The sequence below is a fragment of the Taudactylus pleione genome, unplaced genomic scaffold (genome assembly GCF_031769625.1).
Source record: "Taudactylus pleione unplaced genomic scaffold, aTauple2 ptg000244l, whole genome shotgun sequence".
NCBI lineage: Eukaryota > Metazoa > Chordata > Amphibia > Anura > Myobatrachidae > Taudactylus > Taudactylus pleione.
Window position 1 is genome coordinate 2,509,189 of NW_028284646.1, and position 16,604 is coordinate 2,525,792.

Below are 16,604 nucleotides of genomic sequence, written 5' to 3' on the forward strand. Positions count from 1 at the left end.
GGCAGATGATAACTTGCTGCTGGCGCTGCAGTTGCTAAGTGAAGAGTGGCAGGAGGGAGTGTAAAGCCAGGATGGATAGCACCAAAGTAATTAGAGTTCATGCCACCTGGTGCCTTTATTAAATGTACAAAAAATTAAATAGTGCCCAGGGCTTGTATTCCAGATAGATATCTGCCTCAAGACTCCAAAGTCTTAATAAAAAAAAAAATTGTATTTACATGTAATAACAGTGTAGCAATTGCATCTAATGTATAACAGCAGTAATCGTAATAATATGGGTGGGGGAGGGCTACTACTACTTTTAAGCTTCTCTTCAATCTACCCTTACCTCCTTCCTATCCCCAGCACTACCTTCTCCTATCCACCTCCTTGTCCTTCAGTACTACCCCAGCTGTCATCTACCCTTGCCTGCTCCCTACCCCCCAGCACTGCCTGCCCCTAATCTTGCCCTAGTACTGCCCCAGCTGCTATTCACCCTTACCCCCTTTACCCCAGCTTCTCCCTGCCCTTACCCCAGGGCTTGACAAGTATTTCTAAAATCTAGGAGCCAGGATGAAACTGTAGGAGCCAGATCACTGTCTCCCCAACCCCCCCCCCCCCCCCGCCTCCAAAAACAAAAATTTCAGGAGTGATTGAGTAGCACAGCTCTGTATTATTCAACTGTTATACACTCTATACTAGTCCACAAAATGGTCGCAGTTGAATGTATATACTAAGATGGAGGCCCTCTCACTGCTCTGCACAGCTCCTCTGCTCCAACCCCCACCGTCCAGTAGTAATGTACCACATTTCATATAAAACAATGGTGCCAGAAAGTACAATAGAGCCCCCCCCCCCCCTCCCCTCGTGGTCACACCACTATCCCTCTGAAGCTGCTCCGCAAACTTTGCCCATGCATAGACCCTATTACCGGGGAGCTCTATGCAGCTAGAGATAGGACACCGTAGACAGCTGGGACATACAGGAGGATCACCATTGACTGAGACAGACAGCAGGGGTCAGAGCGGGCCGGAATGGAGAGGAGGAGTCGTCGGCGCAGGCCGGGACTGACGTAGACACAGGAGTCACCTCAGACGACACTCAGCGCATGCACTTCTGCATAAAATGAATGCCGCAATACTATAGGCACAAATCTCCACGGGAGCTGATGAGGATCTGCTTCCTCCCTCACTGCAAAATCTGGTAGCCATGGCGTCCTGGCCCCTGGGATTTGTCAAGCTCTGCTTTATCCCCAAGCTCTACCCCAACTGCTACCTGCCCCCAGCACTGTCCCAACTGCTGCCTGCCCTCACCCCTCATAATTAGGGGTGAGCGGGTTCGGATTTCTGAAATCCGAGCCCCCCCGATCCGAGTCCGATCCGAATCAGGCTCGACTTTTCCCGCCTGACTCGGATCTGAAATCGAGGCAAAACGTCATCATCCCGCCTTCCGAGTCTCGCGGGTTTTGGATCCTATATAAGGTACCCGCGTCTGCGCCATTTTCTCACTCGGCTGTGGACAGTGAAGAGGGAGGGTGGGAGTTAGGGCTGTGTAGTGTAGTGCTGCTGTTGTCCACTACTTCAAAGTCCATAGGGGCTGGCTGTGTTGTGCTGTGCTGCTGTTGTTAATAGGGGCTGTGTCCACTACTTCAAAGTCCATAGGGGCTGGCTGGACTGTGTTGTGCAGTCAGTTCTCCATAGGGGCTGTGTCCACTCCAAAGTCCTGTGCAGTGTCCCAGTCCTAAAGGGGTGCTGTAGTGTTGTCCAGGGGGTGCTCTGTCCATCAGGGGTGCTCCCCCCAAGTGCTAAAAAAATAATATATTTTCTGTGTTTGTGAATTGTGTGCGCAGTAGCCGCACGTGCATCAACAAAGTAGTGCCAAGCGTGCGCCTGTGTCATAAGTAAAGGGCCGGCTGGCTTGACCGTTAAAGGGTGCTGTAACCCCCAAAGTACACTCCAGTCCAAAAAAATATATATTTTCTGTGTTTGTGACTTGTGTGCACTGTGGCTGCACATGCATCAACGTGCGCCTGTGTCCCATAAGTAAAGAGCCGGCTGGCTCATTTCTTAAAGGGTGGTGTAACCCACAAAGTGCACTACTCTCCAGCAAAAATAAAAAAATATTTTCTGTGTTTGTGTGCGCTTTAGCCGCACGTATATATATCAATATAACATAAATGGAGGACCAAACTTTCTCCGATAAAAATAAAATAGGGAAAGATCAAGAACCACTTCCTCCTAGTGCTGTTGCTGCTGCTGGGAGTTGTTCATCATCCCAGAGAGGAAGTAGGAACATCACTACTTTTACTAAACAATTGACCCTCCAACAGTCCCTAGCGATGAGGATGAAGTACGACAGCAGTCATCCTGAAGCAAAACGTGTAACTGAGGCCTTGACTGCTATGTTGGTGTTAGACGTGCGTCCGGTCCGACATTAGTGCAGTGGGATTTAGACAATTGATGGAGGTAGTGTGTCCTCGGTTCCAAATCCCGTCTAGATTCCACCTGCATCCTCAAAGCAGCAGCGACAAGCGTGCGTCTGTCTGTTAAAGGGTGGTGACACCCTCAAAGTGTTCTACACAAACAATAAAAATATTCTTCTTTTTTCTGTCTTTGTGAATTGTGTGGGCTGTAGCCGCACTTGCATCCTCAAAGCAGCAGCGACAAGCGTGCGTCTGTCTGTTAAAGGATTACATCGGTGACAGCATCCAAGTAGGCATGTCAGACAGTCCGTACCTGTACTGGCAGGAAAAAGAAGCAATTTGGAGGTCCCTGTACAAACTGGCTCTATTTTACCTGAGTTGCCCCCCCTCCAGTGTGTACTCCGAAAGAGTGTTTAGTGCAGCCGGGAACCTTGTCAGCGAAAGGCGTAGGAGGTTGCTTCCACAAAATGTGGAGAAGATGATGATCATAAAATGAATTATCAACTCTTCCAGGGAGACCAGCCTCCAGAACGTACAGAGGGACCTGTGGTTCCAGCAGAGACTAATTAATACTCTGTGAGGATGAGGATGTACACACTGAAGAGGGTGAGGAATCGGTGGATGAGGATGACATCTTGCCTCCGTAGAGCCAGTTTGTGCAGGGACAGATAAATTGCCAGCTTGTTTTGTGGGGGCCCAAACGAACCAATCATTTCAGCCACAGTTGTGTGGCAGACCCTGGCGCTGAAATGATTGGTTTGTTAAAGTGTGCATGTCCTGTTTATACAACATAAGGGTGGGTGGGAGGGCCCAAGGACAATTCCATCTTGCACCTCTTTTTTTTCTTTGCATTATGTACAGTTTGGGGCCTAGTTTTTCAATGCCATCCTGTCTGCCACTGCAGTTTCACGCCTAGATGGGTCACGTGTTTGTGCCGCCCACTCGTGTCGCTTGGCATAGTCATCCAGCTACCTCGGTGCAACCTTTTGGACATAAAAACACTATTGTGAGGTATTCAGAATAGACTGGAAATGAGTGGAAATTAAGGTTATTGAGGTTAATAATAGCATAGGAGCAGAAAAACCTACAAATTCTGTGATTTTAGCTGTTTTTATGCTTTTTTTCAAAAAAATACAGATCCAAAACACAAAACCCAGAACCCAAAACACGGAAGGGTGGTTTTGGCAAAACCAATCCAGATCCAAAACACGAAGAAAGATCCAGATCCAAAACCAAAACACGAAAAGTGGCCGGTGCACACCCCTACTCATAATACATAATATGTAATGGAACCCAGAAACAGTGGAGTAGGACCCCAATTTTTTTTTAAAGCGAGGGGTTCCCGACACAATTTTTTTTTTTCTTCTGTACAATCACTGATTGGAATGTCCGCATCCCTCAGCAAAATATGTAGGAAGGATAAAGGTGTGAACACTCAGCGCTCCTCACCGGTGTAGAGTGGGATGGTGTCAGTGACTAGAAGGTGGGTTCATGTACCCCAGATCAAAAGAAAATTTAATACAATAATGAAAAAAGAGAAATATGTCCCTGATTGTTAAAATGATGTCCTTTCTTGTATCTGGATCTGTTTTTCTCCTGTCATCAGACTTATGGTTGTGAAGGTACCGTGAAAAAAATTGATAATTTAAATTAATATTGGCTTGATTCTGTTGAATAACATCAAGAATCAGGTGTCCATTCTGGAATAGCATAGAAGTCGGGCGTACCCAAACTTGGGGAAACTAGCTGTAGATGCATATATCTATCTTTTTAGTAAATGAATCATATAGTGCGATCCAAAACTCACAATGTAGTAACACTTTTCCAACATTTAGCGATATCTTTAAACTTTGATCACAGATACAATGTTGCCAGAGGATGGTGTATACCCCCAAACATACATTCATCAATAGCTGTAGATGTATAAAGGTGTCTTAAACGTTCCTAATAATAAAAAAAAATGCCTACAGTGTACCAGTACTCACTGTGTGATGTGGGACTGGACTCCCATAAAGGTTACTTTCTGCCGGTTAGAAGTTTGGCCGAAAAATCTTCATACGCCAGGTATACAGTAAAAAGTATCCAATAGGTTTAGGGAGATATATTTTCTTTTTTGCACAACAAATGTGTATGTATAATATAGATATATATCTATATCTCTTTACAGTTTCTGGGATGATGTAAAAACCTTAGCTTTACCCAGTACCACAGGCTTCCTCTAGTACGGATAGAAAGACTGTGTTTGAGAAAAAAAAAAAGGGGGTCTATCTGGTCCCAGTGGTGTAAGTTATTGCACAACCAACCTGTTTCGAGACAGTGTCTCTTCAAGGCCTGATTGTAGTGTGTGGATACTATGTATTTATAGTACTTAAGCCGGGTACTTCCGGTTCTGTGAGATCGTGGACCAGAAGTGAGTCGCTGTGTTTTAAAAGGTGTCCCAGATGCTAAGTATCCCGCGAGACGGTCTTTGTGATCTCATATCGTGGACTTCCGGTACCCGTGGAAGTTTTCTTTAAGGAAATTCAAAAACTTGTGTATACACTACCGCAGCTCTCTTGTAAAAGCTGTACCCATGGCTAGGGAAGCCTCTTACTATCCTAAGAAAAAACAGGGATTGTAGTTTTTGGCTGTAACCTTATTATTGTTACTTATTCCTTTCTTCCCACCATTTTGTGCACAGCTATTCCAGTACAGACTATGACTGACTAATCCATACCTGGAGTTAAGTGCCAAGATTTTGTAACCATTTGCAAGCAACATGGTTTTTGGATTGCAGCAGGTTACACATTAGCTTTGTGCCCCCTGATCTGCATTACACCAGCCTGCGTCTATTACATTTTCTCTCCAGCTTCCCCTTTATGTTGTATTGCTGCTGTTGATTTCTACTTGGAGACGAGTACTTTTTCTAGCCCTGATATACACAAGTGGAAAGTCCTTTGTGCGCTTAAAACTGATACTTTTTAAATGCAACATCCTATTCATTTAAAATTACTGACGCTCGTGAGATTAAAATACAGCAAAATAAAAGATGTGTGTATACCAAAACTTGATTAAGAATATTCTACAACTATGGGCATATTCAATTTTCCGCGAAAAGTCCTGTACTTTTCGCATGGTGTACTTTTTCGCTGACATCGCTGGTTTTTTAATGCGACAAAGTATTGCGTGCCTCCCCACTTATCCCCTTATTCAATTAGTAATCGTCGAAAACAGGACCCGGCGAAACTGTAATATGCGAAAAGTGCTGTCATATTTGGGGAAATTATCCTGACACCCCCCAAAAAGATGCACTGACATTGGGGTTCACTAGTTACCCTCGAATAGGCCTGCTGAAGGTATTTGGGGTACTTAAATGGGCTCAATAGCTGCTATACAGCGCCTTTGCAGAAGTGGTGAAGAATAGCATTTAGCAGATTTTTATGAAGAAAATAAGTAGTCCCTGAAAATTGGGGTACCCAAAAATGAGTGCTAGCATATTTGAGTTGCTAAAGTGAAGTTTTAAAAATTGTAAAAAAATCCATTTGCCGCTAGCACCTGCAAACTTAAAAACACCTGGGGTATACTTGGGGAACCCCCTGGAGTCTATTTCGCTAGTTTTTAAGTTTGTCCCCCAAACTTTGTGCTTTTTTGCCCCAAAACGAAAGGACTTTTTTGGGGTGACCGAAGGACTTTTTTTTTTTTTCCTTAAACGTAGTTTACCTTTTGGGTACTGTCACAAGGGTGCAGGGAGTTCCCGCAGCTTTGCACCCCAAATATGTACTTTTTTTCGACACCTATTCATAGGCGAAAATTTATCGCAGGTCCCATTGCGTTGAGTTTTCACACCAGCGAAAAGTCTTTGGAATTGAATACGGAGGAAACTTTTCGCATTGCGAAATTATGTCACCGGCGATACTTTTCCACAGAAACTGACTTATCGCGGCTAATTCAATACAGCCCTAAGTTGGTGTCTCTGATTTTGTATTTATCCTTAAATATAAAATTGTTTTATAAGGCAGCTACTTGATGCCACCCAGCTGGCAACATTTTCTGGGGAGAGCACTCACTTTATTTTTTCCTGTTGCTTTTGTACCAGTAGCCAAACTGCTCACTTCTGCAATCTCTCTGTACTTAGCGTTCCCACAAGACTGCAGGCTGGGCAGGGAGCGCTGGGGGAGCCTACAGCGTGCCCTACGGAAAAGGGGGCATGGTCTGCCGTGGAGGGGGTATGACCTTGTGACACGCCTCCAATTTGTCACACTTTGGGGCGTGTCCAATACTTACGGAGGTGCTGGACTTCCCCCAAGCTCTCCCCTCACGGTGAACAGATGCCATGCGCACGGGGGTGAACATTCACTGCAATTTTTTCCATCTGCAGGGCACTGCAGCCCATGGGTGGGGAAGGCTCAGGGCAGGCTGTTTTTAGTGGGGCGGCACACATTTTTCCCTTTTAAAATCTGGCAGGGCACAGCGCCCTGCTAAAACAGACTAGCGGGAACACTAACTCCTATATGTTCATGTAGCTGACCCTTCCGTATTACACACACTCACACATTTGGCTTGGGGCATTTTTCTAACCAGATCTTTATTATGAAGGTTTGCCAAACTGACCACTTTCTTTTTTTTTTTTTTTATTTATGGCAAGTTGATTTGTAGTTGAAAGGTTATCTAATTTAGCCTTTATACAAGAGGGTTGAGTAGACTATTTATTGAGGCACTTTCTATAAGCGGTGTACTTTTGAGATTTGTAGCTTGTATCCTGCACTAAAAAGAACTGTCACGAACTTGCTATGATATAAATTGTAATCTGAAAGATCGTTATCGTATATCTGTATCCCAAGTCTTTAAGTGAGTGAACTTCTGTAATGTCCTTTTTTTAGTTTGGCACAATCTATAGCTGCCAACCTGTATTGAAAGCAGAATGGAACGATTGGACCTGCTTGCGTAAGAGTTCAAGTTTATGTGTGAGAGTCCGGAATGGTGGTGGCATCAGGGAGAGCAAAGTATATAAAATGAGATGTACTTTGGCTGCTCACAGCTTAATGTGTAGTGAATGACCTTGATACTGATTTTTACTTTATTTTAAGAAGTATAAATGATATAGGTAACTATCATATGTTGAAGACATATATTTATTCAGGTTGCATGTACCTTTTGCTAAGTTGTTGCAAATGCTTTGTGTCTACATAGACGCTGGAGCGGGGGGGGCAACGGGGACGCCTTTGCGTCCCCCCCCCAGCCTTTTGAGCTATGCGCCAGGGGCACACTGAGTGCACAAGTTCAGTGCATTACTGGAAGCTGAGAGTCCCACGAGACGCCACAAATGGTCAGAGATGCTTGTGTTGAGCTCTGGTAGGTGGAAATCATCACATGCTTCTCTGACCTGTGGAGGAGATCAGCAGCCTCTTCGGAGCCAGGAAGCAGTTCCTGCTGGGCATGTGTTTGCTGAATCCCCCCGTAATGAACAGAAGCAATGAGGTCGTTTAATGTCTACAATTGACTGGGTACAATGTTGGATACACAAACACATGTATGTAACATGTCTGACTTATTTTAGTGTAAAGCTTACAGAAACTGAGTTTTCCTATTTGTTTATTTTTTTTTTACCATATTTGCCAATAGTATGTATTGTGAATACATACTGTTGACACCTTCTATAGTATTAGAACTTCTTGCTGATGGTTTTTTGGTCATTATAAGGTGTAGTAAGAGCAGATCTTCCTCGTGTGTTTGTGTGTGTGTAATACTTTGCTACAAGTGGCATCATTTGTAATCCACCAAATATAAGCATCAACAAAGTATTAATATGCATTTTTTTTTTTTTTTTTTTTTTTTTTTTTAAATATTGGTTGTTTAAACCTACAGTAAGTGGTGAGTGCTTCCTTCCATAGACTTTGGATACACTGATATGATATTAAGGATCATTGATCTTGGTAAGCCCCCCGAAGTTGTCACACTCGAGATGTGAGTGCAGGACTTTTTCATGAGATATATATTATAGTGTGTGTGTCTGATGATGATTCCCATGTGTGACATGAATGCAATGTACACTACACCTATTGTGCTAAAGTTTTTGAATTATTAGTTGTTGCATTAATTGCTAGATTGGAGGGATTGGGAAGTCCCTATGTCTGTATTTGGGTGAAGACTGACATTGTAGTCACTGTACATGTGTTCGTGTGTGTGGTGTTTTTTTATTTATACCTACAGTGTGTGTGTGTGTATATATAGTACAGGGAATGGCAGAGTGCATACACTGAACTCAAGCCTATTAGGTGCAACTAGGGTCCTGCGAGACATTTGCAGGGCGAACTCGCGTTGCATGTTGGTCTTTGTAGTTCTAGAGTGAGGTTCAGTGCACTGTAGCAATAAGTTCCTGAGCCTACTGCTGGATAGATAAATTGTCTGTACAGGGACACACTTTTTTTTTTTTTTTTTGACTGTATGTGTTCCTGGAGTTTTATGGTAGTTTTTCGTGCCTGTGAATGAGGAGGCAGGGAGAGAGCAGTGATGTTCGCATACAGAGCCCAAATCGGCAAAAGCCCCTCAGGCTTACTGATCTGTCATCAGGTAGGTGGTGTGGCTGGTTACTCCTCCTACCCTTGACATTCAGCAGGGTGACCTTTTCAGCAGTTTAGGGGTGCCAAAATGAAATATCTAGGCCCCCCAACCTAAAAACACTGTGGTGTGTCTACCATAATATTTCTGCAATTGAGATACCTGAACAGTATGTTGAATTTACACACTTGGGGCAAAATGTGATGGCCAGTAATTTGCAGTATGTGGTGATGATATTATTGTTTGGTCAAGATTATAGCTGCATTTTTTCTGTTTTTATAATAAACAGAACACTGGCTCTTGGTGTTGCATATAGTAGACGGTGACTATAAAACAGATTTTGCGTCATTATCCTTTATGAATGTAGTAAGGTAAGATGTTCCTGACTTATTCCATAAAGCTGTACATAGTATTCAGGAGCATTGAAGAGTCTGCTTAACTAAAAAGTTTGTGATTCCACAGTGCGTTACAAAACAAAGTTTTAGGCATAATTTCTCACAGTACTGGACCAATTTGTTTGCATAGTATGTGAAGCCTACTGGAATGTTGTTTTTAGAGTTAATCTAGGATTCAGACAGTGGCCAATGTTCATTGTAATATGCAGGAGAGCATGGAAGCTACGTGATACACTTTATTTATAAAACATTGTAGTTATTCAAAGGACAGTTTTTCTAATCTGGAAGTATTTTGGAGATTCCAAGGTGTTTAGTCCCCAGTATGTTAGTTTGATTTTGTATTTTAGAATGTCTTAAACCAGGGTTTATTATCACAGTACATTTTTGTTTTGGAATTTTGATCAACATATGAGGAGTTAAAAATGTGGGGTGCACAAAATTAAACATGTCTACAAGATGGCTTCACCACCCCCATACACTGGAAGTGACCCTTATTCCTATTGTCAGTTATACATAGCTTTTGGGGGGTAATTCATTTTTCATCGTGGAGATGTAGATCCTGGGTTGTGCCCGGAGCCATTTAATTGCTCATGCTATAAACCTGCGACTAGTGAATTTAGCTAGTGCCTTGGGGCTAGTTTGTTACCAGGTGTAGTAACTGCATCATGCCTGGCACTTAACCCCATGGTGAGAATTGAATCCCACCACATCTCTGTGGGGTTGAAATCTAGACTTTGACTTGGCCATCCAAAATAATGGACTCTTTCAGGCATTCACTTGTTGATATATTGGTGTGTCTAGTATCAATGTTTTGTTGTGTAATCATTTCATCCACATTTCTAATATCTGACAGATGGCCTCACATTTTCTTCTATAATAGTGAATTAAAGAGTAGTTTTTAGTAGACTCAAAGTGTATTCAATTAACCATGAAGTGTCAATGTTCTGACCGTTTCATCAGCTCCTCGTAACCAACATTACCCATTTGTCCCTGCAACCCATAGAGGTGCACAGTAAAATCTGTAATGTTGGGGTACCATATTAAGCAGTGATGTGTACAGACACACATGGTGACCCCACTCTGTTGCTCATGGAATCCAACTCAATGATTGATGTAATTAAGCCACCTGTGTTGAAGGAGAATTATCCCTTATTTGTAGACTGCGAATGGGTCATGAGGACTAGGTTTTGGAAACTTTTCTATGCTTACAAAATGTGTTTAAACCTTTAATCTGATGGTTTGTAAATAAAACTGAGGATGGGTTGAGAAGTCTGTTTAAACAGTCTCAATGTAATACTTTATCCTTATGTAAATGATTGAAAGGAAAAAAAAAATATTTTGACAGTCTTATTTAGTTCCTGAGCCAGGAAAATACATTGAAGACCATACCCTTCACTAAAGCATGGCTGAAACTTTAAAAGGGTAAAGTGAACCTTTAGTAATTTATATGCATATAATCTGATCTTTATTCTGCATAGTATTAAGAGAGACACTGAGAGGTGGTGAAAACTTATAATTTATTTTATTTATGATTAAAATGATTCTTTCCCAGAATACTTTACCACCTTCAAACCCTCCACATCATGCTATCCCGACTTGACACTCTAGAGCAGAGGTTCCAAAATGCGGTCCTCAAGGCACCCTAACAGTCCAGGTTTTAAGGTTATCCATGCTTTACCACAGGTGACTTAATTAGTACCTCAGTCAATTTGATTTAACCACCTGTGCTCAAACATGGATATCTCCAAAACTGAACTGTTAGGATGCCTTGAGGAATGCGTTTGGGAACCTCTGCTCTAGAGAGAAAAGATGGTTCGCACATTCCTTTGGAATGGTAAGAAGGCTTGAATTAGGGCCTCTTGAAATTACAGTAAAGCAGATCGAATTGTGGTATTTACCTAATGTTCAGCTTAGTCATGCTGCCCATCTTTATTATTTGAGATTGACTACATGGCCATTATACTGTATGTACACAACCACATCACTAGAGACTGCCTTCCTTGCAGGAGTTAATTTGACCTTGTTTTTCAATCTACATGACAGTGCATGCCTGTAACGGCTCAAGCCGTTGTCTATTCTCTAAACATGGCACATTCTCTGCTATAAATGCAAATTAAATGCTTGTGTATCCCTTTTCCTTCCCTTTACACGCAACCCAAGCTTCCAGCATGGGGAAGCAGGTCACCCTTTCTCTCAGTAGTCTACAATGGGCCTTACCACTATTAGGCAATTTGAAAACTCAACAGGGAACCTTTGCTGTTCTCACAAGCTGCTGAGAACATACTGTGGTGCGACCTTTTCCCTTAACTACTGGCTCAGCATTATGCTGCTTTTGTATCTAGGAAGGGGTTCAGTATGATTGTAATCCTGACAGCGGCATCCCAGCAGAGGAGGAAATCCTGTTCGTCGTCCGGTATGTATAAACTAACCTAATTTCCCCCCCTTAACCCTAACCCTCCCTTAGGGGTGCCTAAGACCCCCCCCCCCCCCCCACCCCGGGAACCTAACCCTACCTCCCACCCCCCGTAACTTTCCTCACCCGGCTTACCTTCGACCGGTAAGCTGGGTGACGGGCTCCCGGCTTAGGGAAAATGACAGGCGTCGGGATTTCAATGCCTGTCATTTAACAGTTGTCGCGATTATACAGTCGGGAAGCCGGCGGTCGGGATTCCGTCCATCAGCTTCCCGACTGTTTCCCCTAGGAAGCTGTCCCCGCTGATCGTAACAATCCATTAGATTGAATGTTATTGACTGAGAACCCTTCCCACAAAGCAATATCTGTGCCCTACTTTCCTTCACACCGAATGGAGGGATCACTTTTTGGCTCTGACCCCCAAACACATTATTATGGACATTATCTGGCATTCTAGGTAGAACTTTTCTTTAATATATTTCACAGGGTGTATTTTTTTTTTTATTTTTTTTTTCCCCCATTGCAGATATTTGATAGGGTTGGTGGAGGATCACTCCTATCCTATATGTGGATCTTTAAAAGTGGACTTGGTACATTGTCTTTGGGCATGTCCTGTGATATGTCAATTTTAGGCACTTAGTGGGCAGTTTTTGGCATCATATCTGAAGGTAAACTTACATGGGTTGTACAGGGAAATTATTAGTTCTATCTGCTGTATCCTGTACCATTCTCGCTATTTTTAGAAAAGCTTTCAGGTCTGTTGAATGGATTGGTTGAAGGCCTCCCTGCAAAAAGAGAAATTCACTGAACGTTTCTTTGAGACGTAGTAAAGCTATATTGATACTTTCACTCACTCGGGGCGATTCAATAGTTTTACTGGGCTAAGGTGTCCGACTGAGCAAATTCAGTTGTTGCTCCGTTCTCTGTGCCATGTGAGTGCCCCCTACAGTACTGGGTTTAGCCACGCAAAGCGGATAAACCCATCTAAAGTACTGCCGACTTCTCACACAATTCTGAATCATTGAATCACTCCTTTTAGTGAGCCATTATGGAAATGTCTGGTATGCTTTGGTATGAGACCTCTATGTGCTCAAAACTCCCTGATTTACTTTCTCACAACTCGTACCTCAGATTGTCGGAGGCATTTTTCTATTTGGCAGTGGTGCAGAGGGCTGTGGTTTATATCTTTTTTTTAGTTTTGGATCCAACCTATATTCTCTTACAACTGTTTTAGCTACTGCAGATATCTGCAGCAGCTATATAAATACAGAACGAAGAACATAATGCAGATATTCATGTTCGTTCTGTATTTATACTATGTGATAGACCATTTGTTTACAATGTACTCTTTATTTGTAATTTCATGCTTAAGCAAATAAATTAGTTTAAATTAAAAAAAAAAAAAAAAAGGTAAGATGAAGGTTAAAGGAAGCTTGTTTGCGTTGTGGTGTTTGAAAGGTCATTTAAAGCCATTCCTTAAATGAAGTCTGTTATTGCAAAGATTTACTTTTAATGCTTGTGGCCTGTTTCTCCCCCCCCCCCCCCCCCACACCCAACCATGTCCAGCTTTACTTGTGGTTAAAGTAGATACCCATCACACGTGAGCAGTGTTGAGTTCTGAAATGCTTTTCATATATGCATCATAAGTAGCCAAATGCATGTTTGCTACAACACTGATATTAAATCAGGGGTAGGGCACTATTGAACTACACATCCCAGCATGCATTGCTACAGTTATAGCATGGCCAAATATCAAAACTGGCAGGGAATGCTGGGATGTGTAGTTCTAAACCAGCTGGGGGTCTGTTCATTGCCCCCCTGTATATTAAATACCAAGCTGTTCACTAGACTTGAATTGTCCCACTCTAAGCTATGTCTGGATGCGCACATTATGCTGGGTACACACTGACCGATACATTGGGCGATCGATTGATCGGCCAATATATCTACTGCCCGTCGGCCAGTGTGTACCCGCGATATGTCTGGGAACGTCACCGTTCACCGACATATGCATTGGTCGTGCTGCACAGCCGATGGACAGATATGTCTGCAGACATATCTGTCCATCGGCAGGTGTGTATGGGCGGTCTGCAGACCCCCCGTTCATACAGCGGTAGCCGCGAGGAAGGGATCCCGCCCCCCCCAGCTGCCGGGACCCTAGGGTACAAGCAGATGATTGCTGTCGAGTGTGTATGAACGACCATAATCTGCAGATCTGTAAGGTGTGTACCCACCTCTACTCAGATTTGCCTGCACGCCTCCAATTAGTGCTAGGCTAGATCCTATTTTGTTGGTAGCAAGTTGTTTATTATAATTTGCCTATAACTCTGAATTGAAATATGTTCTGTTACTGTTCCATAATATGTATGTATTTGTAGGTACAGTGAGCTGCTGGTCCATGGAGTTGAAATTTGTGCATGTAAATATTCTCTCATCTTACAGATTTAATTTTTTTTTTTTTTTAAATTGACAATTATTCTCTCCCTATAATTAGGTGGAGTACATATTAATGGCCTTCGATCATGAAAATCAAAAAGTGCGTTTAGTGCTTAAAGGAGAAGAAATACTTGATACCCTGCAAGACAGAGGTGAAAAAATAAACCCCAAGTATGTTTGTTTCAATTATTTTATGAATCTGTCCTGCTTTTTGTTTTTCTTATATTTAAATACCTTCCTATTCACTCTATTAGTATACATGAGCATCTGCTCCACTGGTTCGCTTAGCAATTCATTTACATGGCTGTTGCTGACTGTCTGTAGTTCCAGTTCATTGGCTAAGGAACATCAGACTGCAATGCTGGCTGTAGGATTCACAATGCACAGCATCTTTTCCCAACATAAAAACACATCTCCTGGGCTACTGAAAGAGAGAGGGATAGATATATTATATATGTATCTATGAGAACATCGGTTTGTCTGATTGCTATACATTTTGGAACCACTGAACCGGTTGTAATGCGGTTTTGGCTAATTTTCCCAGGTAGGTTTTAGGCGAAGGATCATCCCGATCGATTGTCAGGGGGCTGTGGGTGGGGCACTGCTCTCAGCAAGTCCTAAATTATCTTCAACCCTATGGTCCGAAGACTAGCTTTGCTGTGAGTCGTGAGAGGAGTCCAGAGCCTGCAGTAAAGGGGGCAGCTGCCACCTGAAAGAGACCCATTACAAGACACGCTGGTGTTCAGGGACCTGTTATGTGAGGTGATCAGTGGAGGTCCCTGTCATCTGGGGAGGCTGCGTCACCGTCCTCAGTGATGAGAATACCGGAGGGCATTCGCTGAAGAGAACAGAGGGGCTGGCTCGGTGAAAGTACCTAGAGCTGGTTCCTATGTAGGGGGTGTGCCACAGTACAATGGAGCTGGTGTCCATGTGACCAATCACCAGAGTGCAGCCCTCTGGGTAAGGGAGCAGACTGCCTAGGGAAAGGCATCACCCTAGTTAAGTACCCACCTGAGTGGAGCCAGGTACTGCAGCTAGTATAAATATAAATTAATCTCTGTCTCAAACCATACATGTCTGGCACTAATGTTCAAAATATCTCAACCACCTAGGTTCCTTCATTAATAAAAACGTAAATAGCAATGTTATCTAATAACACACACAGCACTCATTAAGGATTTTTCAAAGCTTCCAGTGAAATTTCCAAAATACTTCTGGTCCCAAGCATTTGAGATATGGAAGACTCAACCTGTATTGTAAAAGTATATTATCCTGGTGTTAAAAAAACTAATAAAAAAATAAGAACAATTGGCTGCATATAGAAGGGGTGATTCAATTGTTTTTTACTTCATGGTAATTAATGGCTCCCCAATGTTGCAATTAAATTGTTTTTATTTGGGGGGGGGGAAACAGAGTTGCATTTGTTATCCATCAATACGATTTTGTACCACTTGGCTATTTCATTTACAGAAAGGCATGCAACACTAAACATTAATTGAAATGACCAAGCTGTGAATTTGCTCTAATTTGTCCATACTGTATTGTAGAAATGGGCTATCTGTAATTCATTGTCCATTTTTATCCAAGCATATAGCCTAAAGCTAAGTGAATTGACCTTTTATTGGTTCGATGCAAATTATTTTTAGAATATTCAATGTCTGGCTGCTCTAGTTTTAGGGCGGCTTTGCAGTGATCTGTAATGTCGATAGATGTCTTCTATAGTTCTGCAAGTAACAGATTAAATATCTTGTTAACTTTTTTTTTTTTTTTTTTTTCCCTATATCAAGCCACCCAACACTTTGGAGACCAGAATATGGCAGTTATATGATTGAAGGTACACCTGGGCAACCCTATGGTGGAACAATGGCAGAGTTTAACACTGTGGAAGACAATATGAGGAAACGACGCCAGGAAGCTTCATCATTACTTGCAGAAAATCATTCAATTTGCACTATAACCTCTTTTCCAAGGTAATAAGACTTTATACCATTAAATCCATTTGGGGGACGCTGCTAACCATGGGCTGTATGGAGAGGGGAAAATTAAATTTTAGTCCAGTGTATGCTATATTTATTTTGTGGTTCTAGGGTTTTTTACTTTTTCAATGGAGCATGCAGACATAACTGTCTGAAAACTTAATGTATTGCTGCCTGTACTACACTGCCTCACTCATCAGCATTGCAGTGACCGCTAATGAATGCGGATAATGTGAATACACCGCAGTACCTTCCCCCCCCCCCCCCCCCCCCCCCCCCCCCCACCGGAATAAAATAAATACACCCATCCTTCTTGCATAAATATACCAACACCTAGATAACATTAAAACCTTTTCATACTTCCACTGGCCGTTATCTGTCCAGAAGGTGGGTCTGTCTTGTCTTATCCCTATGGAGCTCCAGATTGTGCTGTTCTGCTCTGTGAC

At 42.6% G+C, this 16,604-nt stretch overlaps 1 protein-coding gene across 4 annotated transcripts in view; it reads left to right on the forward strand.

The window, feature by feature from the left end:
- Window positions 1-16,604, forward strand: part of GCLC (glutamate-cysteine ligase catalytic subunit) — a 43,913-nt gene that overhangs the window by 6,737 nt on the left and 20,572 nt on the right. For 3 of the 4 annotated variants that reach the window (XM_088479674.1, XM_088479675.1, XM_088479677.1), the window contains exons 2-3: window positions 14,241-14,353; window positions 15,970-16,152. In XM_088479674.1, coding sequence (XP_088335800.1) covers window positions 14,241-14,353; window positions 15,970-16,152 — 296 coding nt within the window. Of the gene's footprint in view, window positions 1-14,240; window positions 14,354-15,969; window positions 16,153-16,604 lie in introns of those variants that run through there. The other variant, XM_088479676.1, reaches the window with a different exon arrangement.